The sequence below is a fragment of the Struthio camelus genome, chromosome 31, assembly GCF_040807025.1.
Source record: "Struthio camelus isolate bStrCam1 chromosome 31, bStrCam1.hap1, whole genome shotgun sequence".
NCBI classification, from domain to species: Eukaryota; Metazoa; Chordata; class Aves; order Struthioniformes; family Struthionidae; genus Struthio; species Struthio camelus.
The window spans coordinates 4,990,644-5,012,543 of record NC_090972.1 but is presented as its reverse complement, the minus strand read 5'-3'; the positions used below and the strand labels follow the sequence as shown (position 1 = coordinate 5,012,543).

General features: G+C 73.8%; 1 protein-coding gene across 5 annotated transcripts; it reads right to left on the bottom strand.

Moving 5' to 3' along the window:
- Positions 1–1,684: 1,684 nt before the first annotated feature.
- Positions 1,685–21,633, bottom strand: COL5A3 (collagen type V alpha 3 chain). Of its 5 annotated transcripts, XM_068922824.1 has the most exons (67): positions 21,478–21,633; positions 20,129–20,296; positions 19,826–20,039; positions 19,597–19,759; positions 18,953–19,075; positions 18,578–18,772; positions 17,544–17,654; positions 17,334–17,474; positions 17,182–17,244; positions 17,033–17,074; positions 16,870–16,932; positions 16,671–16,745; positions 16,433–16,516; positions 16,297–16,353; positions 16,133–16,186; positions 15,972–16,025; positions 15,818–15,871; positions 15,592–15,645; positions 15,466–15,519; positions 15,339–15,383; positions 15,069–15,122; positions 14,876–14,920; positions 14,694–14,747; positions 14,555–14,599; positions 14,382–14,435; positions 14,197–14,241; positions 14,021–14,074; positions 13,861–13,905; positions 13,578–13,631; positions 13,252–13,359; positions 13,124–13,177; positions 12,987–13,040; positions 11,666–11,710; positions 10,826–10,879; positions 10,702–10,746; positions 10,554–10,607; positions 10,355–10,408; positions 10,219–10,272; positions 9,899–10,006; positions 9,675–9,764; positions 9,522–9,575; positions 9,252–9,359; positions 8,943–9,050; positions 8,524–8,577; positions 8,323–8,376; positions 7,993–8,100; positions 7,747–7,800; positions 7,488–7,541; positions 7,326–7,379; positions 7,107–7,160; positions 6,777–6,884; positions 6,545–6,598; positions 6,212–6,265; positions 5,929–5,982; positions 5,711–5,764; positions 5,415–5,522; positions 5,193–5,246; positions 5,052–5,105; positions 4,829–4,936; positions 4,662–4,715; positions 4,369–4,404; positions 4,148–4,201; positions 3,704–3,947; positions 3,389–3,501; positions 3,112–3,180; positions 2,724–2,960; positions 1,685–2,534 (listed from the first exon to the last, which is right to left on the bottom strand). In XM_068922824.1, exons 1-67 carry the CDS (start codon positions 21,533–21,535, stop codon positions 2,388–2,390), a joined length of 5,346 nt encoding a protein of 1,781 aa, XP_068778925.1. In that variant the 5' UTR covers positions 21,536–21,633; the 3' UTR covers positions 1,685–2,387. The 5 variants fall into 5 exon arrangements, with proteins under 5 accessions (XP_068778925.1, XP_068778926.1, XP_068778921.1 ...); XM_068922825.1 differs by lacking the exon at positions 21,478–21,633 and having other exon boundaries at positions 2,842–2,960; positions 20,129–21,080; XM_068922820.1 differs by lacking the exon at positions 21,478–21,633 and having other exon boundaries at positions 20,129–21,079.
- Positions 21,634–21,900: the final 267 nt, after the last annotated feature.

Sequence of the window (21,900 nt, the reverse complement as noted above, 5' to 3'; positions counted from 1 at the left end):
GCCGGCATGGACTGAGCCGAGCTGGGATGGACCGAGCTGAACCAGGAGGGACTGAGCTGAGATGGACCGAGCCAGGATGGACTGATCCAAGCCGGGAAGGACCAAGATGAACTGGGAGGGACCGAGCCAGGAGGGACCAAGGTGAACCGGGAGGGAGTGAGCCGAGCCAGGCCAGGATGGACCAAACTGGGATGGACCAAGCCGAGCCAAACCAGGATGGACCAAGGTGAACTGGGAGGCATTGAACCGAGCCAGGCCAGGATGGACTGAACTGGGATGGACCAAGCCAGGATGGACCAAGCCGAGATGGACCAATCTGAGCCGGGAGATATTGAGCCGAACCAGGAGGGACCAAGCCAGGAGGGTCTGAGCTGAGCCAGGCCAGGGATGGACCGATCTGAGCCCAGAGGGACTGATCCAAGCCAGGAGAGATTGAGCCAAGCCAGGAGGGACCAAGCCAAGCCGGGATGGACCAAGCTGAGCCCGGAGGGACTGATCCAAGCCGGGCCAGGATGGACTGAGCTGGGAAGGACCAGGCCGGGCCAGGCCAGGAGGGATGGAGCTGAGCTGGAAGGGGCCAGGCAGCACCACCGTGTCCAGGGTGGCAGCCGGCACCCGGTGCCCCTCACCGCGCAGTGTGGTCCCGGGGCAGCAAGGGCGGCTGGGTCCCCCCGGGGCTGGTGGGGTGGCCAAGGTGGGGGCAGGAGGGACACCTGAGCCCAGCGCTCGCTCGGGGATGGGTGGCGGGGAGTGGGACCCCACCGCCGTGCTGGACGCCATATGCCACGTCCCATCCCAAGCCAATCCCACGTCCTGCACGGCGCTCCATCCCACAGGGACCCCGTGGTGTATCCCCAGCTTGGCAGCGGCCAGGACGCACTGCACGGCTCATCCCGGGGCCGGCCCCTTCTGAAGTTTAACAGTAAAATAAATGCATCTCTTCTGGGCAGGGTTAGGAGCAGCTGGAGGCGGCCGGGCGGGTTGGCAGCCCCGGCCCCAGGAGAGGGACGTGCTGCCATCACACGTGCTCCAGGCGACGAGGGAATCACAGCGCGGCCTCTTCCTTTGCGGCGCCCAGTACCCGCTCGGCGCAGCCCAGCAGGTTCAGCCGCCTCGGCCCCGGGGCCAGGATGCGCGCGGGGTCCGGGCCCCCTTGGCGAGAGGCGGAGGGGCCGGGGAGGCCGCCGGCAGCGGGGTGGCGGACGGAGCCGGCTGTGCTGCGCGCAAGGGAGCAAACTCGGCCCCTGCAGCGACGGGGCCGTTCAGACCACGGCAAGAGGGAAAAGAACATAAGGGAGAAGCCGTAATCGCCCGAGGCCACCGGCGAGCTCAGCGTCCCGGGGATCCTGGCGGGGATCCTGCCCCTCGCCAACCGCTCCGCAAATGGGCCGGGGCAGGAGGCGCCGGCGGCTGCGGGAGCGGGACACGAGGTGTTCACGCGGCTCCTGCCGTGGGCACCGCCGCGGGCATCGCGCCCGCAGCCCCACGCTGGCCCTCGCCAAGGGCTGCGCCTCGCTGCCGGGCGATCCCGCGGGCAGGGTGCTTGGGCGCCAGCGGGGCGGAAAGCAGCAGGGAGCGGAGGCGGGGGCACGGTGCCGGGACGGGGGGCCGGCCCCCCACGCACGCCAGCCCGGGGCAGGGGGCACAGAGCGGCACCAGGCGAGGCGGGAGGTTCGATACAGTCGGTTTATGGTACAGAGACCGCGAGGTGCCATGGCCGAGCGGCTGAACGGAGCGGACCTGGGCCGCGGGCTGGGCAGGGGGGGCTGCGCCCGGCCCCGGCCCCGACCGGCCTCGCCAGCCCCCCACGCACCCCGGGGCTGCCTCGGCCCCCTGGTTCCGCTGGGAGCGGGGCGAGCGCTCGGGGCAGCGGGGCCCTCCGGCCCCCCGGCTCCCGCGGAGGGGCAGCGCGCCGCAGGGGCGAAGGAGGCGGCCCCGGCTCGTGGCCCGGGTGCCCACGGCGGCCTGGCATGGAGCAACGGGTGCGTGCAGCCGGGACGGACGGCGGAGGCCCCGCGGCGGCAGCAGGCAGAGGCGCGCGGCTCTGCCCCGGGCAGCAGGACGCGGGGCTGGGAGAGGGGGTGCCGCAGCGCTGCCGTGCCGAGGGTACGTCCAGTGCTTCACTACGGGGGCTCCCGGGGAGCGTCGTAGCACCATGGGGAGGGGGCTGGCTCGAACCCGCTCCCTACAGTCTGGGGCGCCCTGCCCCAGCTCGTCCCCCGGGAGCCGGCACTATAAATAAGGGGGGCTGCGTGGGCAGGAGGGGGGTGCGCGGTGGCAGCTCCAAGTCCTGAGTGTGCCAGGGCAGGCACTGGGTCACTGTCCCCGGCGTGGGAGGGGGCGGAGGCCCCCGGAGCCCCCTCCCCGCGCGCCATCTGAGGCCGCGCTCAGCCCATGAAACACACAGGGCCCAGCTCGAAGCCGAACTTCTGGTTGGCGTCTCCGAAGTCGGCCACGGCCACATCCGTCAGGGGCAGCCGCTCGACGCGGGACGCGGTCGCCTCCAGCACCGTCCGCTCTTGGCCCCGGCGCGCCTGCGGACATGGGGCAGGCTCAGCGACGGGCCCGCCGGCGCAGGGACCTCACAGACACGGCGTCGGGGGAGCAGGGACACGGCGGGACGGGGCTGGGTGGCTCAGAGGGGAGCTGGGCTGGGGAAGGAGGTGAGGGTCCTCGGGGCTGCCGGGAGCAGCGGGGTGCGGGTCGGGTTTGGGAGGCCTCACCTGGCAGCCGTCGCGGAGGGCGCGGACGGGGGCGGCAGGGTGGCCGTGCCCCAGCTCCTCGCCGTTGGCCCCGCGGAAGCGCAGGGCGCGGGCGAAGGTGCCGGCGCGGGCGTCGTACCAGGCGGCTGCGTTCTGGCAGACGAGCGTGAAGTTCTGCCGGGCGCTGGCGCTCAGGAGACGCAGGAAGGTGAGCTGGGTCACGGGCACCCCGTTCCCGTCCGCGTCCACGTAGGAGAACTGGGAGGACAGCGCACGGCCTGAGGCACAGGCACCTCGCCGCACCCGCCTGACGCCCGGCCTGCCCCGGGACCGGGATGATGCCAAGCTCTGGGTGCCCCTTTTCTGCCCCAGGACGGAGCGTGAGGAACGTCTACCCCCCGGCTCTTACCTTTTTGCCCCTCTTGAAGGTGCTGTACCATGTTCCCGGCTTCTCCCTGTTCCAGGCTGCGAGTCGGACCTGGGGGTGACGGAGGAGGAGGAGAAGGTGTTGGGGGGCGAAGGAGAGTGTCGCTAGCCCCTGGCCCACACGGCACGGGGTGGAGCGAGCCCTGAACTCCCCCCTTCACGCCCCCAGGGGTTCCCAGCGCCGGGAGGGCTGGTGGAGAGCAGATCTGGACGCCCAGCGGTGCTCGGCCCCAGCCCTCCTCATCCCCGCTTCAACTCACAGCCTCAAACTTCTTATCGGGGAAGAGACAGGTTTCACCGCCAGCTGTGAAATTGCAGAAAACCCGGAAGGCATCTCGGGAGCAGCCCTGGTTGGGGTCAATCCAGTACTCGCCTGGGAAGGAGGGCAGGGCGGTCACGCCGATGGAGCAGCTCCCTGCGGGCTCCGGACCGGCCTTGGCCCCTTCCCCGGAGACATGCTGTACGTGCACTGCCTGGCGTGGGGCAGAGGTCCGGGAAGCCCCCGTCCCACCCCCTCCTGGAGGCGTTTCTGGCGTTCCCTCTCCCTCCCGCAGGTCGAACTCCAAAAACCTCACCGTCCTCGAGGTGGGGGTGGCAAAGCTGCAGCTCCTTGCAGACGCGAGCGGGACTCTCGGGGGTGCCCAGGGGCCGTCTCAGCTGCTCAACCTCGGTGCGCAGGGAGCTGAGCGAAGCGTACACCTCCTCCAGCCCCTCGTAGACCGAGGGGGCTCCCTGCTCGCCTGGAGCCCCCTCCGCAGCCTGCCGGCGCTTCCTGCCCCCGTTCGAGGGAAGTGGCTCGAGCAGTTCAGCCGGGCGGCCCTGAGACAGACACAGACAGAGGGGTGAGAGCGGCAGACGCCAGGGCTGGAGAGCAGGATGAGAAAGGCCGGACCAGCCTCTGTGCCAGCAAGGGGGGCTGGAGCGGGGGGAGCCATCCCTGGAGGGCAGAGGCACAGGGGGAGGAGGGGGCTCGGCAGGACCCGAGCGGGGTGTTTGTGCCCAAAGCATCCCTCACTCACCGGTGGCCCCGGGGGCCCAGGGGGGCCTGTGTCACCTCTGGGGCCCAGCGCACCCTGCAAAAGAAGAGGAATCAGCAACACGGCCCTCGCTCCCTGCAACCAGCCGACCACAGCGGGCCAGCCGGGAAGGCCCCGGCCGCCTTCTTCTCTCCCCAGCTCTCCCAGGGACACGGAGATGCCCCTGCTCGCGCTGCCCTCCCCGTCCCGTCCTCGGCACTCACCGGTGAGCCTTTGGAGCCCTTCTGGCCCAAGGGTCCCTGGGGGGAAGAGGAGACAGGAGAGAGGTGCTGGCTGCTGCAACCAGCTCCCCAGCCGTGCAGTGGTTGTGCGCCATGGGGAAGCCACCCTCCACCCTCCCTTGTGCCTCGGTTTCCCCTCTGCCCCCTCACCCGTCCTGGGGAGAGAGGCCCCCCGGGACTGCAGGGGCGCTAAGGGTAGACCGGAGGCCCTGGGATGTGCAGGACAACGTGCAGCTGAAGCTTGGTGTATCTGGACGGTGCGGGCAGATACTCACCGAGAGCCCAGGGGGCCCTGGGGGGCCAGTGGGACCTGTGGGTCCAGCCAAACCCTGTGGGTAGAGACAGCATCAGCCCTGTCCCCAAGGGGCCTGTGCCCCACCAAGTGCCTTGTCCCCCTCCCCACTGTCCAGCCCCAAACTCAGGAGAGATCCCACATACTCACAGGGTCTCCTTTGGGTCCTGGGGGGCCCTGGATGCCCGGCAGCCCCTGGTCTCCTTTCTCCCCCATCTCTCCTGGAGGTCCGATGAGCCCGATCAGTCCAGCGTGGCCCTGGGGATGAGAGGGGGTGTCAGCCTCCTCCCAAGGACCAAGGGAGGCCTGGGGACGAGTCCAGGGTGAGGGGCACCCCAGCTCCAGCTCCTGCACAACCATCGCTTCGTTTTACCTTATCTCCCTTGTGGCCAGGGTCTCCCTTGAGGCCAGGCAAACCCACGGGGCCCTGCAAGAGGTAAAGAGGGTGTCAAGCTCCCCGGGCTGCACCCAGTCGGGACGCCAGGGTCCACAGGGCTCACCCACGCCGACTTACCAGGGGGCCGGGTGGTCCTGCTTGTCCTGGGGCTCCCAGCAGCCCTTGCTCACCCTGGAGAAGAGACAGTGTGGGAGGGCAGCACAGGGCTGAGCCCCCCCCCCCCCGAAACGCCCCTCCCAGGGGCTGCCCAGGGCTTTGGGCACGTGCTCTCCCCCACATCGCCACAGGGAGGTCCCGCACGGACCCTGCCCGCAGCCCCCCGCCTTCCCCGGGACTCACGGCAGGACCAGGGATCCCGCGCAGGCCTTCGGAGCCAGGCTGTCCCGGAGGGCCCTGCGCCCCCGTGGGGCCCATCTTCCCGGGCGGCCCCTCGGCACCGGGCTGCCCCTGGGAAGGCGAGTGCAGAGTGTCGGAGCTGCGCCTGGCGCCCGGGGGGCTGCAGAGGGGCCCCGCTCCCCCTTGCAGCCTGTGTCTGAGAGGACTCCGCTTCTGCCGCAGCCTGGCAGGGGCACAGGGCTTTCCCTCTCGAGGGGAGCAGCCTCGGAGAGCCCCGGGGTGTGCAGGCCACTGCTTACCTTGGCACCCTTCTCGCCCTGACGGCCCTCGCGCCCGGTTGGCCCCCCTGGCCCCTGGACAAGGAGACAGAGAGCGCGTGAGCTGGATGTCGGGAATCGTGTTCTGGCCTGGACCAGCCCCACTCAGCACCCGACACAGGGAGAGCTACTCCCCTCCAGCCTGCTCCCACTTGGCCCTGCGCTATCCCTCCCTGTCCTCACCCCCTTCCCCTACTCACCCTCCGGCCGGGGGGTCCTGGGGGACCCGGCTCCCCCGACGCGCCCGGTGGACCCTGAAACAAACCCAGAGTCAGGCGTGGGAGTTTGGGGAGCGGAGGAGAGAAAGAAAGGCCCCACAGCAGGCGCTGGGGGAGGCATGAAGAGGCCGGGGGGGGGGGATAAGAGATGCAGAAAGACCCCTGGGAACAGCGTGGCTCAGCCACAGCCCCTCGCGCCCCGCAGCGTCCTGCGGTCCCGTAGTCCCCCTCTCGCGGCTGTGATAGCCGCGGGTGCCCCGCTCACCGGCAGGCCAGGGTCCCCGCTGTCACCCTTCTCTCCAGCAACTCCGTCCAGACCCTGCGACACAGGACAGGGTGAGCGTTCGCCCCGGCCGACCCCCCCCCCCCGGCCCATCCCAGGCTTTCTGGAGGGCAGTGACACCAGCCGGCTGGTGGCCAGCTCCTTCCAGGCCCATGCACGCCCAGAGTCCCCTCCCAGCACCGCGCCAAGGTGGCTGCACCGGAGGCAGCGGGTGACGCGGGAGGGAGGCAGCGGGTGACGCGGGAGCTCTGCAGGGCAGGACTGGGGCTGCTCCTGCTCGGCGGCCCCTCCAGCAGCTGACCTGGGGCTACTCACCGGCACACCAGGGTCTCCAGGGGGGCCGGGATCACCAGGGAAGCCGATGGGGCCCTGCAGAGAGACAGGGACGTGAGCACGGGGCTGGGAGAGAGTCCCAGACCTCCTGCGCGCTGGGAGAGCGGAGCAGGAGGAGGGAAAGGGGTTAGTGCCTCCAGGCCTGTCGGCAGGCGTGCGAGGGAGGGCTCGGGCCGGGGTCCCTTCGCCTCTCCTGCCTCGCTCCTGCACTCACCAAGTTGCCTTTGGCTCCATCCTCTCCCGGGGGCCCCTTCTTGCCGGGGGGCCCAGCTGCTCCTGACTGTCCCGCGTCTCCCTTCTCCCCCACGTCCCCTTTCACGCCCTGCAGAGCGATAGGGAGGGTCAGGTTGGAGGGGGAGAAGGGGGTAGCCTGGGCTGCAAAGCGCTCACCTGCAGCCCTGCCCATGCTTTGCGTGGCTGGAGAGAGCAGGAAACGCCTCCCACTCCCCTTGTGTTGCTCCATCCAGCTCCGTCTTTTCCCCCAGACGCCCTGTTCCTGCCTTCCCAGAGGCGTCCTGTGTTGTCCCCTCCCTGCGATACTCACGGGTGGGCCGGGCTCCCCCGGGGCTCCAGGGTCTCCTGCTTCGCCTGGCTCACCCTGCACGGCAGAAAGGCAAAGGGAAACATGCCGGCTGTGCCCCGGGCGCTGCCGGGCACTGCCGGGTGCTGGGCTAGGTGTCCGCAGCTCTGCCCCGGCCACAGCCCCACTATGCAGACATCGAGCCTCAGGTCTCCCCTGCCACCGTGCCAAACGCAGCCTTACCTTCTCTCCCACGGCGCCTGGCTGTCCCACGCCGCCAGGCATTCCCTGGGGGCCCTAAAGACGAGAGGACAGGGGTTACCCACTGCAAAGCCCAGATTTTGCCCCACCTGGCACCCCGTGCTGCGCCCAGCAGCCCCCACCAAGCCCCAAGGCTGTACTCACCTCGGCGCCGCTGGGCCCCTGCGGCCCCCGTGGTCCCGGCGCGCCGGGGGGGCCCTGCAGGGAGCACAGAGGGAGTCAGGACTGCGAAGGGGGCCTGCCGAGCCGTGGGACCACGAGGCCCCCATGGGAGAGGGAGCTCGGAGAGGTGGGCAGCTCGAGGAGAAGGGGCAGAAGGAGTCGGAGAGGTCTGGGGGGAGCAGGGGACGCACCGAATGGGGCGGACAAGATCAGCGCGAGAAGGCCGTGGGGGGCTCCTTACCATGGGGCCGACGTCTCCGTTCTCCCCCTTCTCGCCCGGCAGGCCCGGCATGCCCTGCGGAGAGCGCGCAGGTTGGCAGGGTCCCCAGCCTCCTTGGCGCGCCGGGCCAGGAACCCGCTCGGCAAGGCAGAGGTGCCCCAGCGCCGCGCTGAGCCCGGAGCCGCTCGTCTCTGCCCCTCCTTCCCGACCCACGGCCCCTGCCGGCCCTGCAGAGCCAGCCCTGTCCCCCCCCCGCGCGTGCCTTACCTGCAGGCCCGGGGGGCCGCTTAGGCCAGGGTGGCCCCGCGAGCCCTCATCTCCTTTCTGCCCAAACATCCCCTGCTGCCCGCGGCGCCCGGGCTCGCCGTCGGCTCCCTGCGAAGGGTGAGGCTGGGGTCGGCACCTCCCCACGGGCGCCGTCTGCCCCACAGGGACGAGAGGGGAGCCGGGGCAGGGGATCCCCGCCGGGCAGGAGGGGCGTCGTGGGGGACGCTCACACCGCCGCGGGGGGCAGCAGGTGCTGGGTTTGGGATCTCCTGGTGGAGTGTTGGGCTCAGTGGAATAAACTGGGTGGGAAGAGCGTCCACCAGCACTCACCGCGGGGCCAGGGTGCCCGATGGGCCCCTGGATTCCTGTGGGTCCTGCAGGGCCCTGTGGGGACAGAAGCATCCGCATTAGGGTCACCGCCGTCCCCCAACACCTCCCGCCCGGCTGCTCCTGCCTCTCCCCGTTCCCAGAGCTGCTCTGCCCCTCGGCAGCCCCCGGCGCCGCCAGGCCCACCAGCCCCCCGGCACTTACCGCCTCGCCCTTGTCGCCTTTGCTGCCCTTCTGTCCGGGAAGCCCGATCTCGCCCTGCCACAGCAAAGGGACCTGGTGAAACCCCGCAGCCGCCCTGGCCAGGGAACCGTGACTAGGGAGCGCTCGCGGCCAGGGAAACCTGCCATCGCTGGGGAACCGCGGCCAAGGAAATCCCTTCGCCAGGGAAAGCCGCCGCCACCTGCGAAGCATTGCCGAGGAAACCTGCCAGGGCCGGGGAACGCGCTGCTCCCAGGGAATCCCCCGCCGCCAGGAAACCTGCCCCACCAGGGAGGTCCCCGGCCCGAGGACCTGCCCTCTCCAAGGGGACTTGTCCCGCAGCGCTGGTCCTAGGGCACCTTCCCCTGGCTCTCAGTAGCAAAGCGCAGCAGATCCTGTGGACTTGTGTCTCCTCGGCTTACCTTGTCCCCGTCTTCTCCAGCTGGGCCAGGGGGTCCCCCTGGGCCTGGCAACCCCACAGGGCCCTGGATCCCATCGTGTCCGGCTGGGCCCACCGGGCCCCTCTCGCCCTGCGGGCAGGCAGGAGAGCAGGGCTGGCCGGACCCACGCGAGACATTCCCGCAAGGCGCAGCTGCTCCCAGGCGAGCCCCGAAACCCCCCTTCACCCCCCACGCCCTGTCCTACTCGCCCCGAGCACGGCCCCCTCCCGGTCCTCACCCCTTGCCCCGCTCCTCTCGCTCCCCACCCCACACGGAGCACACGGCACCTACCGGGGAGCCCTTCTCTCCGGCGGGGCCGGGGGGGCCCTGGGCACCCCCACGGCCCGGCAGTCCGATGCCTCCAGCTGCCCCCGTGGGGCCTCGCTCGCCGGGGGAGCCCTGGGGAGGACACAGAGGCTGGGCTGAAGAGAGAAAGGCCCAGGGAATCCTCCAGAAACCTTGCTCTTTATCAGCTCTGATTTTGCTCCCCAAGGAGCACACGGCCGGGGGGGCCCCAAAGCTCTGTATGAACCCCACAACGCCAGGACGCTTTGTACTCACTGTGGGTCCAGGGGGACCGGGGGGGCCTTCCCCCCCCTTCAGGCCAGGTGGACCCTGCGGAAGGGCAGGAAAGACAGTCAGGAAGGACCCAAGTCACCTCTCCACCCTCCCGGGACCCCAGCGGGCTGCGCCTGAGCCTGGGACAGCACTGACCGTCTCTCCAGGGGCGCCCCGTGTGCCGGGAAAGCCGCGGATGCCCGGGGGGCCGTTCTTGCCGGGGATGCCAGCTGGGCCAGGGTCGCCCTGCAAGGAAGAGGAGCAGCAGGTAGCTTTGCTCCATCGCGCCCTGCTGCTGTGGAGCTGAGTGGGGACTCAGCACCCCCGGCTCAGCCCTGCAGCAGGCTGCATTGGCGCTCGGACCCCGGAGGGGCTCCTACCTTGGCTCCTTCGCGGCCAGCAGCTCCGGGCAGCCCCTGCTCCCCCGGGGGGCCGGGGGGGCCTGGGTGCCCCCTCTCTCCCCCGGGCCCAGTCTCGCCTGATTTACCCTGCGGGCAGAGAGCAGGGTGAGGCTCTGGGGGACGGGCTGCGCCGAGGGCCGGCGGTGGAGCAAAGACCCGGCTGAGGGGCAGCAGGGCCTCCCCGCGCGGAGCGAGGCCGGCGCCGGCGGCCCCTCCATCGCACCCGGCCCGCGGGGCTGGCGTGGAGGCGAAGCCCCGGCATCTCCAACGAGGACACTCTGCTCAGCGCGGTCACCTACCTGCGGCCCCACCACGCCGGTGGGACCGGGGGGACCGGTTTTGCCATGAAAACCCTGCGGAGGAGAGATGAGACGGGGTTAAGGTGGGGATTTGCTGGACGTGGCCTCGAGGGGCGAGGGCGGCGGGGAGGCTCACCGGCTCTCCGCGCTGCCCCGGGTGTCCCGGTAAGCCGTCCTTCCCGGCGGGACCCTGCCGCGGCGGGAGCGCGGAGTCAGCGGGCTGGAGGGGCGGCCGACCACGCGGACGGGCTCTCCTGCCCGCGGGGTGGCAGCAGCCGCGCCGGGAGCGGGCCAGGGTGGGATCGGCACCGCTCGCCTGACGCCTCTCTACTTACGGGGGGGCCTCTGGTGCCTGGGAATCCGTGGGGGCCCTGCGGGCCTTGGGGGCCCTGCGGGAGGAAGGGAAAAGACGCCCCCGGTCAGCAGTACGGCGACGGTCTATGCGTGCGTCCCCCCCGCCGACGCCGGCCGCCCCCGACTCACCTTCTCCCCCGCTGCGCCGGGGGCACCATCGTGGCCGGGATCACCCTGGGCGGAGAGAAAGGGGCTGAGGGAGGGCGGCGGAGACCCCCCCTCCCCAGCGCGCCGCGGCCGGGCGCCGACCTACCTTGGGGCCAGGCGTCCCGGTGGCGCCGGGCAGGCCGCGCTCCCCCGGCAGGCCCTGAGCGGACGGAGCAGGGAGCAGCGTGAGGGTGCGCAAGCCGGGCGGGCGCCGCCGGGCCGGAGCGGGCAGGGGCGACCCCCCAGCCAGGACGCGCAGCCCAGCGCCCCAGCCATGGGGCACAGGGTGGATGTTTGGGGCCTGGCTGCCGTGGGATGCGGCAGGTCCCAGGGCTCGGTTGCCATGGGGACACTGCGTCCCGGGGTGGTTGCCATGGGAAGCAGCAGGTCCCAGGGCCCAGTTGCCAGGGGACACTGGGCCCCCGGGTGGTTGCTAGGGGATGTGGCAGTCCCAGGGCTCGGTTGCCAGGGGACAGTGGGCCCCGGGGTGGTTGCTAGGGGATGCGGCAGTCCCAGGGCTCGGTTGCCAGGGGACAGTGGGCCCCGGGGTGGTTGCCAGGGGATACGGCAGGTCCCAGGGCCTGGTTGCTGTGGGTTACGGCAGGCCCCACGCTGGTTGCCGTGGGACACGAGGTGGAAGCTTTTGGCCTCGTTGCCGTGGGAAACGACAGGCTCCAGGGCCTGGTTGCCATGGGAAATGATGGGCCCCAGGGCCTGGTTGCTGTGGGATACAACAGGCCCCAAGCGCCGTTGCCGTGGGAGACAGGGCAGAAGTTTGGGGGCTGGTTGCCGTGGGACACAGCAAGCCCCAGGGTGCAGTCGCCGGGGGATACGGCCGGCCCTGCGGTGGTTGCCATGGCTACGGCAGGTCCCAGGGCGGTCGCCATGGGATACGGCCGGCCCCGGGGTGGGCGCGCGGATTGCGGACCCCAGCGCGGCGGCTCACCGGCGGTCCTCGCTGTCCCGTCTGCCCAGCCTGGCCGGCCTTGCCCTGCGGGGAAGCGAGACGTGGCGGGAGAGCCGCGGGAGGATGGGATGGTGGGGCAGGATGTGGAGGACCCTCACGGGGATGGTGGGGCAGGATGCGGGGGACCCACAGGGGGACGGTGGGGCAGGAGGGGTGGATGGCACAGGGTGACAGTGGGGCAGGATGCGGGGGACCCACGGAGGGACAGTGGGGCAGGAGGAGGCAGACGGCATGTCAAGGATGGGTGGACAGCATGGGGGACGGCAGGGCAGGAGGAGGCAGATGGCACGGGGCGATAGCGGGGCAGGAGGAGGCGGATGGCATGTCGAGGATGGGTGGACGGCACGGGGGACGGCAGGGCAGGAGGAGGCGGACGGCACATCGAGGATGGGTGGACAGCACGGGGGACAGCAGGGCAGGAGGAGGCGGACGGCACGTCGAGGAGGGGTGGACGGCACCGGGGGGATGGCGGAGCAGGAGGAGGCGGACGGCACATCGAGGACGGGTGGACAGCACGGGGGACAGCAGGGCAGGAGGAGGCGGACGGCACGTCGAGGAGGGGTGGACGGCACGGGGGACAGCAGGGCAGGAGGAGGCGGACGGCACGTCGAGGAGGGGTGGACGGCACGGGGGACGGCAGGGCAGGAGGAGGCGGACGGCACGTCGAGGACGGGTGGACGGCACGGGGGATGGCAGGGCAGGAGGAGGCGGACGGCACGTCGAGGACGGGTGGACGGCACAGGGGACAGCAGGGCAGGAGGAGGCGGACGGCACGTCGAGGAGGGGTGGACGGCACCGGGGGGATGGCGGAGCAGGAGGAGGCGGACGGCACGTCGAGGACGGGTGGACAGCACAGGGGACAGCAGGGCAGGAGGAGGCGGACGGCACGTCGAGGAAGGGTGGATGGCACGGGGGACGGCAGGGCAGGAGGAGGCGGACGGCACGTCGAGGAGGGGTGGACGGCACGGGGGACGGCAGGGCAGGAGGAGGCGGACGGCACGTCGAGGAGGGGTGGACGGCACGGGGGACGGCAGGGCAGGAGGAGGCGGACGGCACGTCGAGGAGGGGTGGACGGCACGGGGGACGGCAGGGCAGGAGGAGGCGGACGGCACGTCGAGGACGGGTGGACAGCACAGGGGACAGCAGGGCAGGAGGAGGCGGACGGCACGTCGAGGACGGGTGGACAGCACAGGGGACAGCAGGGCAGGAGGAGGCGGACGGCACGTCGAGGAGGGGTGGACGGCACGGGGAATGGCAGGGCAGGAGGAGGCGGACGGCACAGGGGGAGGCAGCAACTCACCCTCTTGCCTTTCTCTCCTGCCAGCCCCACGGGACCCTGGAAGCCAGCAGAGCCCTGAGAGGGGAGAGCACAAGCTGCAGCCCGGGGCCGAGAGGAGCCCCGGCTCCGGGGGCACCCGGCGGCCTCCCCGCGCTCACCTTGGGGCCCTGGCGTCCGGGGTAGCCTGGGAGGCCCGGCACTCCCAGCTTGCCCTGCAGGGGAGAGAGCGGAGCTGAGCGGCGGGCGACGGGCGACGCGGGCACGGGGACAGAGGGCCGGCACCCACCTTCTCGCCAGCGGGGCCGGGAGCGCCCGGTTCCCCCACGGGGCCCGTCTGCCCCTTCAGCCCCTCGGGGCCGTCCTCGCCCCGGGGACCCAGCAGGCCCTGGTCACCCTGGAACGGCAAGGCGGAGGTGCGGGGAGCGTGCCGCCCGGGGGAACGCCGCCGGTGCTGCTCCCTCGGGTCCCCGAACAGCCCCGCGGCCCGACCTGCCCCCAAACCACCCCCCATCCCGCAGCCAACCCACAAAACCCCGAGGGGCTCCCCGGCGCCTGCAGAGCCCAGGAGAAGTGGAGGCCAGAGCCGCCAGCCCCCGCCGGGACCCCACTTACCCTGTCGCCCTTCGGACCCATGTCCCCCTTGAAGCCAGGGAATCCGTCTTCTCCCTGAACGGAGGGAGCCACGGGTTGGGGGGCGGCGTGTGCGTCGGCTCTGGTGCCAGCCCCAGACGGGGCTGCGTTGCGAGGCCGAGCCCCGAATCCCAACGCAGAGGGGCTGTCTCCAGCCGCCCAGGCTGCCCGGCACTCCCAGCCCCAACCCACGGCTCCCGCAGGACAGGGACCAGGGCCCCCGTCCCAGGGACCCTGCTGCCCCCTCCCCAGCACCCCCCTTTACCTTCTCCCCTTTGCTGCCCTTCAGGCCCCGCACGCCGAAAGCTCCCTGCAGAGACGCAGAGGGGATGGCGGGTCGGAGGGAGGCTGCGACCCGGCAGGCACAGCCCGACCCCCGCACCGTGCCTTGGCGGGGGCCTGGCGGAGCGGGAGGCTGCGCTTACCTTCACCCCGCGGGGTCCCGGATAGCCAACGGGACCGGGGGCACCCACAGGGCCCTGGGGACAGAGAGAGCATCAGTAAAACTGCAGACGTCCCCGTCCAAGCCGGGGGGGGGGGACCTCAGCGCAGCCCCCCACCCACGGGGGGGCTCAGCCCCGTGCCCCGGGCAGCCCCTCACCTGGAGACCCTTCTCTCCGGCTGGTCCCTCTCGGCCGGGGTGACCCTGCAGAGACGTGCAAGGGATGAGCCCGGAGCTGGGGGGCGACGGGGCCCCGCCGTCCCCGCTCCGCGCGGCGCTGGACGGCATCCCAGCCGGGACGCCCCGCGGTCGGCGCGACCCCACCGCCCCTCGCGAGTACTCACCGGGGGCCCGTCGGCCCCAGCGACGCCCTGTATTCCCGCCTTCCCCGGCGGGCCCTGAGCGAGAGGAGGACGAGTCAGGCGCAGAGGCCCTGGGGCCCCTGGCAGCCCCCGCCGCCCGCTCCCCTGCCCCGGCACCGCCCTGCGCACGGGGCAGCGCCGGGCTCCCCTCTCACCTTCTCCCCCGGGAGGCCGACGGGACCCTGGGGGCCAGGCAGACCCTGCGAGAGAAGAGACCAAGGCGCCGGGAAGGGACTGAAAGAGCACCCGAGCCCCCAGCCCCTCGGGGCTGCCCCCGCGCCCCCCACCACATACCTGCGGCCCAGGGTTCCCTTGCTGGCCCGGCGGGCCCGGCTCCCCGTGGATCCCCTGCAGGCGGCGGAGAAATCCCGTGAGCGCGACATCGGCCTCCCCCGGCCCCGGCTGCGCCCGGCTGCGCCCCGGAGGGCGGCCCCCGCCCCGCTCCCTCGCGCGCCGATGCCCCGGCTCACACCCACCACGTTGCCCTTGGGCCCGGCTGCTCCGTCGATGCCGCTGGCGCCCTGCGCGGGGAGGAAGGAGGGTCAGGGCCACGCCGCCGGCGAAGGCGACGCCGTGCCCGAGGGCGATACCGTGCCCAGGCGCGTTGGGGAAAACACCCCCTTGGCCCAAGGACAGACAGGCAGGAGGAGGAGGAGGAGGGTCTCGTACCGACGGTCCCGGGGGGCCGGGGGAGCCACGTGAGCCGACCAGACCTCGCAACCCCTAGGGCCAAGGACAGAGGCGTTAGTGCCCCCGCCCGAGCCCCCAGTGACCCCAGCACCCCGGACCCCCGACGCTCCCAGAGGAGCCAAGCGCCCACAACCAGGGAGAAAGCCAGTGGCAACATTTGCCCCCAAACCCTGGCTCTTCACCCCGCCGGGCTGCCGGAGCTGGGGAGAGAAGCCAGGGAGGCTCCCGGCACCCGCGGCGGATACTCACAGGTTCCCCCGGCTGCCCGCGGGGTCCTGGGAGCCCGTCCGAGCCCTGGCGGAGACGGAGCAGAGCTGAGCGCGTCCCCCCAACGCCGCCACGGCCTGATCCTTCCCCCCCTTCGCAGGCTCCTCACCTTGGCGCCTTTCTCCCCGGGGGGACCCGCCGGCCCCGGCTTCCCCACGTCGCCCTGCGGGAGAGAGGCGGTGAGGGGTCGAGGGGGTGGCGGCGCCGGGCCGGGGCGCAGCGCCCTCCCACTTACCCTGTGGCCCTTCTCGCCCGGCAGCCCCGGGAGCCCGTCGAAGCCTCTGTCGCCCTGCGGGACAGGAGAGGCGTCAGGTCCCGCGGCCCAGAGCTGCGGCCGGGCATCTCCTCCCGGCCTCCCAGCAGCCGGGCAGCAGAGGGGACGCGGGCGCCCCGGCCCTGCACGCCGCTGCCCCGGCCGCCAGCGCGCCCGGCGCCGCCGAGCAACGCGCCAAGCACGAGACCTTGGGTCCGGTTTCTCCGGGGAGGCCCCTGGCACCGTCTGCTCCGGCGTGACCCTGCCGGACGAGTGGAGGGGTGGGCAAGGGGCCAAGGGTTGGGCGCCCCTCGGGACGGGGACCCCCCGGGGGTCACGAAACCCGAACTCGCAGCACTTACCCGTCTGCCCAGCTTCCCCGGTGGCCCTGGCGGCCCCTGCATCCCCCGGGGACCCTGGCAGAGAGCAGGGGAAGGCGTCGGGGCTGAGCCTCCTGCAGAGCCCCGGGGGGCGACCCCGCAGGCCCCCCCCTCCTCGCACCCCCCAACCCGGCAGGACTCACCTGCGGCCCCACGTCTCCTGCGTCTCCCTTCAGGCCGGGGTGTCCAGGGAGACCCTACAGAAAGGGGAGAGCTCGGGGACGCCGCGGCGGGGGCTTCCCCGGGACGCGGCGAGCCGCCCGGCAGCCCCGGCGCGAGGCGGCCACCCCGCGCCGGCCGTACTCACCAGCGGTCCCGGGCGGCCGGTCAGCCCCATGGGGCCCGGGGGGCCCTTCATGGCGAGCTGGGGAGAGAGGGGAGGAGAGGGCTGAGCGGGAGCAGGGAGGCTGGGCAGCCGGGCCGGCCCGAGCGGGGGCCTTTACCTTCGCCTGCTGCAGGATCGCTTGGGCTTGGGCTTCTTGGAAGGAGACGGTGGGGCCCTTGAGGGAGTCTCCGCCGAACTGGAACTGGGGGGAGCGGGGTTGGGGGAGCCCGCAGCCCCCAAAGCCCCGGGGACACCCGGCCACGCACGGCCCACGCGAGAGCCGTCCCGTGCCGGACCCCGCAGGCGCCTGCTGAGGGTGCCCACGGCTCCAGCCCGGCCGCCCCCGCCGCACCTACCGGCAGCATGATCATGGTCCCGGCCGGGCCGCGGATCCCGGCAGCTCCCGGCAGCCCCGGCCGTCCCGCGGGGCCCTGTCGGAGGGGAAGGGGGGCGGCCCGTCATCCCGCCGGCGCGAGCCAGGCTGTCAGGTCGGGGCTTGCAGCGCGGCAGCCCCAGGCTGCGCCCCGCCAGAGCCCCCCCCAGCCCGCTCCTCACCTGCTCTCCGGGGTCCCCCGGCAGCCCTGGCAGCCCCGGCGGTCCCCGGGGACCCGGCTCCCCCTGCGGTGGAGGCGAAGGCGCGTCAGTGCCGGGACACCCCCCCCGGCCCCCCCGTCTTGGGTGCGCCGCCCCCTCCCCGCGGCAGCCCCCTGCTCCTTACCGCGGGGCCCGGCAGTCCCGGCGGCCCCTCGAATCGCCAGCCCTGAAGGAGAAGAGAGCGAGGGCAGCACGTGCCGGCGTGCGCCCATCTCCCGCGCGTCAGGGCGCCGCGGAGGGCCGGGCGCATCCCCGGCGGGCCGCCCCACTCACCGGCTCCACGATGGCCGGTTCGCCCTTCTCGCCCTTCAGGCTGGGCTCCTGCAAGACGCCGGGCTGAGGAGGAGCTCGGCTGGGGTGCAAGGCTCCGAACGCCGCGCGCAGCCCCGGCTGGAAGGGGGCCCGGTGCTCAGCCCCAGCGTTACCTGGGGAGCCTGCACCACCGTCTCCTCCCGCTCGGCTGGGCCGAACCGCTCCCGGCTCGCCGCCTCCCCCCCGGAGTAATCCTCGTAGCCCGGCAGCTCCGCGCCGTCCGTCTCCTCGAGGGCAAATTCCTCGCCGGCGTCCTAAGGGACGGGGCGATGCTGGGGGCCTGGAGGGGGGAGCGCCCACCCCGGCCCCGGCCCCGGCGCTACCTCGTCGGGCTCGGTGCGGTTCAGGGCGACGGTCACGGTGCTCGCGGGGCTCCAGGCGGCCGTGGCGAGGGTGCTCTCCTGCGCGGGCGGCGTCGGCGCGGCCGTGCCGGCCTTGGGCGAGGCGCAAAGGGCGCAGGGTGAGGGGGGGACCGCCGGGGCGGACGGAGGGGCTCGCCCGCCCCCTCCAGCGCCCGTGGGGTCCGGTGGGCCGGGGCGAGTGGGATGACCCCGCCACGGCCCTGGCCCCCTCCCGGGACGCCCCGGCCCTGTGCGGCCCCTGTGCCGGCGAGGAGGACCTCGGGCTCGGGGCGATGCTGGGGCAGAGGGGAAGGCAAGGCAGGGCTCGGCAGCTGCCTGCTCCCGGGAACGCCGCTGCTGCGGCGCCGCCGGGGCAGCCGTTCCCAGGCGCGGGGGCGGCCGATCCCCTGCACCCCAGGGCCGCGCAGCCCCTGGCTCCGAGCAGCACCTGGAGCCCGGCCACCCCCTCGCCGGGTCTCTCCCACCCGGCCCGGCCAAGGCTGACTCATCGGCAGGAGGAGCGGGGGCCCACGGGCCGCCCTTGGCCAGCGCCGCCGTCTCCAGCTGCAGCCGTGACCCACTTCCAGAGCCAAGGGGGGCGAAAGTAGAGGCGGGGGCTCCCTCCTGCTCTGCTCTGGGCTCTGCAGCTGGCTGAGCCCCACCGGGTGCTCGGGCCAGCAGCAGGGACCAGCGAGAGGACGCGGGGCCGCAGGGATTCGCCGGTCGCTCAGGCTCCCCCGAGGCCCGGGCAGGAGCTGCTCTGGCCGGGGCGCCCAGTCCGAGAGACCCAAAGGTCCGGCTCTGCCGGGGCCGGAGCTGCCGGAGCCGCCCCGCTTCACCCCAGGCCGTCAGAGGCCCACGAGGGATGCTGCGGGTTGCCGCGGGTGCGGGAGGCTTCGTGCACGGGCGCTGCCGCCTCTGGCTCTGCTCTGCCTCAGCCGCGCGGGGACCTGGCGCGCCGGGAGCCGGGCACGCCGCAGCCAGGCGCGAGCGGCCGCTGAGCGCAGGCGGGTTACCTGGGGCGGGTTCGGCAGCCGCGGCGGCGGGTTAGTCACGCTCTCTACCTGGCCGTCCGGGGCGGCGGGCACGAAGGCCTCCTGCTGCTCCAGCAGCTCCTTGTTCCTCCTCTTCTTGCCCTTGCCCTTGCGCTTGCCTTTCCCCTTGCCCTTCCTGCCCTTCCTGCGCGGGGCGGCCGTGGCCTCCAGGCCGCTCTGCAAGGGGCAGCGCGGAGGGCGGCAGGGGCAGAAACACGGGCGTCAGGGGCCCCGGGCAGGAGCAGGGCACCCTTCCCGGTGCGTGAGCATCCCAGCTCCGCGCCCAGCAGCATCCCTGCCGGATGGGGGCTCTGGGGGGTGCCCCCGGCCGCTCCCCGTCCCGGCCTCGGTGCCTACCTTCTCGGGAAAGGGGGCCAGGAGCGGGTAGGGCAGGGGCTGGTCGCAGCCCGGCATGTAGAGCTGGCAGTAGGAGCGGGCAGCCGCAGGGTCGGCCACGATCAGCAGCTGCTGGACATCGCCCTGCGGGAAAGGAGAAGGTAAACGGGGCGGCGGGAGGGCACAGGCCGTCTGCCCTCCCGGGCGGCCGCGGGGCCGTGCACGCGGGGGCTGCGCGAGTCCGCGCGGGGGCTGCGCACGGCTGGCAGCAGGATGCGTGCGCGGCTGGGGGCAGCCAGCCCGGACACCCCCTCGGCCCAGGCGCAGGGGAGAGCAGCAGACAAACGCACCCTTGTTCGCCCGCCGGGGGTGCGGGGCCGGGGGGAGCCCAGCCCCGCTCACCCGGCTGCCTCAAAGCCGCCTCTTTGCCCGCGGCCCCTGACATTTGCAGCGGGGAGAGCTCAGCGGGCAGGAATGCGGCAAGGAGGCCACCGCGGCGGGAGAGGGGCCGCCCGTGGGGAGGGGAACAGGGAGCAGCCCCAGGGCACAGGGCACCTGGCCTGTCCCCGTCCCCCGCAGCTCCCGGCTCCCCCCATCCCCTGCCGCCACGCTGCCAGGGGGCCAGCCGGGACCCGGGGGGGAGGATTTGGCGGGGGGGGACCCACCTGGAACACCTCCTCGTCCAGGAGGCGAGCCCCGAAGAGCGTCACCCCCTCGGTGCTGACGACGGGCCGGGGGCCCCGCTCCAGGGCCAGCGTCACCGGGGGCTCGCAGTCCACCAGCAAGGACACGTTCGTGCCCTCCACGGCCAGCGCCACGCGGTGCCACCTGCGGGGACGGGGCTCAGCGCAGCCGGGGCGGCCGGACGCCCCCCCTCCGGCCCCCGGCACTCACCTGCCGTCGGCCAGGTTCACCGCGCGGAAGACGGGGTACCGCTCCGGGGCCGGCTGCCCGTCCTGGTCCTCGTAGAGGAAGACGGGCGAGCGGCCGATCTCCAGGCCCAGCTGCTGCACGCCGCGCTCGTCGTAGACGGAGAGCAGAAAGGCCTGCCCGCCTCGCGGGGCGCGCACCGTGGCCAGGACGGAGAAGTCCTGCGGGAAGGGGCCGTCTGCGGAGGCGGGATGGGGAGGACGGTCAGGCGGAGGGCGGCTGCGCGCCCCGGGAGCTTTGGCGCCCGGCGCCAGCCCCGCGCCCTACCTGGGAAGAGCTGCCGGGTGGGCGCGCTGAGCTGGGTGCGGTTGTCCACGCGGAAGGCGAAGTCGGGGTGCTCGGAGCCCGGGCGCCGGCCGCAGATCCCGGCGGTGACGGAGATGCCGTCGCGGCCGTCCTGCACGCCCAGGCTCTGCAGCACGTCCACGGGCACGGCTGCGGGGCGAGCGGGGAGAGCCGCTGGGCAGCGGGCACCAGCCGGAGCCCCCGGCCGGGGACCGCGTCCCCCCCCCCCAACCCGCCTGCGTCCTGCCAAGCGGGGCCGGCCCGGTGCCAGGCAGCTGCGCGGGCCCGAGGTCCGGTCCGCCGCCGCCGCCAGATTCCTTCGCCGCATTCCTCCGCCCCCGGCCCGCTCCGGGCCAGGCTCTGCCCCCCGCGGCAGGGGTGCGCCCCGGCCCCCGAGACCTCTCTAGCCCTCTCCCCCCGCGGCGGCGGCGGCGGCGGGGGGCTGAGCCCGGGCGCGCGGAAGGGTTAACGCCGGCGCAGCCAGGTGCGCGGGGGGCGCGGGCTGGGGAGGGGGGAGATGACTGCATCCACATCAGAGAGCGTGGGGCCCCCCTGCCTGCGGCAGCACCCGGCCCGCCCGCCGCCTGCCGGAGAGGCCTGTCCGGGCAGGCCGGCGAGGGGGCTCCCCGGCCGCCCCCCTGGCGTGGGGCCCGGCTGGGAACGGCCTGACCCCGCTGCGCTCCGGCCGGGCCTCTCAGGCCCTCCTGACCCCGGCACATGGGCCCGTTTCCTGCCCCGCGCTCCCAGGGGAAGGGAGCGCGGTCTCCAGGCCGCGGCGCGCCGGGCAGGGCTGGGACCCCCCCCCCGAGCTGGGGGACCCCCGCCCGCGGGGCCGTGGGGTGGCCGTCGCGAGTGGACCGGCCCGGCCCCTCGGCCCCCCACGGATGCCGGCTCCCGGTGCGAGCGGCCGTGGGGACGGCGGGGAATCACCCCGTCGAGCGGGGACGCGGCGGAGCGAGGGGGGACCCCGGCGTCCGGGCCCCCGGCCCCACGGGAGAACCCCGGCGTCCGCCCCCCCACCCACCCCCACCCCCCGGGGCGGCGTGGGGCCCTGCCGGCCCTGTCCGTGGTGCTGAAGGCGGCGGCCCCCCCCCCCCCCAGCCGCGAGATGGGGCGGGGGGCGCCCACGCGTGGACGCGCCCGAGCCGCCCGGCGGCCGTCGGTGCCCGGCTGGGGCTCGGGGCGGCCGGACGCCGGGGCCCCCCCCCCGCCGCCGCCGCCGCCGCCGCCGCCGCCGCGCGGGCTGGGGAGCGCCGGGCGTGGGAACGCCGCGGGCGTGGGAGCGCGTGTGCGCGGGGCTCCGCGCCCCCCCCGCCCCCCCGCCCCGTTACCTGCCCAGCCCGGGGGCAGCCCGTGCAGCACGGCGAGCAGGGCGAGCAGCCGCGCCATGCCCGCAGCCCGGTGTCCGGAGCCCGCAGCCCGGTGTCCGGTGCGCGCTGCGCGGAGCCCGGTGTCCGGTGCGCGGAGCCCGGTGTCCGGTGCGCGGAGCCCGGTGCGCGCTGTCCGGTGTCCGGTGCCCGGGGCGCGGTGTCCGGTGGGCGCTGCGCGGAGCCCGGTGCGCGGAGCCCGGAGCCCGGTGCGCGGAGCCGGCCCTGCGCTGCTGCTCGCAGCCGAGCGGAGCGGGGCGGGGAGGGCCGAGCCCGCCGGGCGCCCCCGCCTCCTGCCGGCCCGGCCCCACGCCCGGCCCCCGCCCCGCGCCCGGCCCCCCGGCTCCGGGGGCGCCCGGCCCCACTGCGACACCAGCTCCGGGGGCA

Coding starts and splice junctions, on each gene's coding strand:
- COL5A3 (XM_068922820.1), bottom strand. CDS start 20,474: ATGCGGCGAAGGAATCTGGCGGCGGCGGCGGACCGGACCTCGGGCCCG. Junction 16,187..16,296: donor CCGGCCGCCCGGGACCGCTG/GTGAGTACGGCC, acceptor CCCTTTCTGTAG/GGTCTCCCTGGACACCCCGG. Junction 4,405..4,661: donor CAGGGCCCCCTGGGCTCTCG/GTGAGTATCTGC, acceptor TCTTCCCCCCAG/GGACCCTTGGGCCAGAAGGG.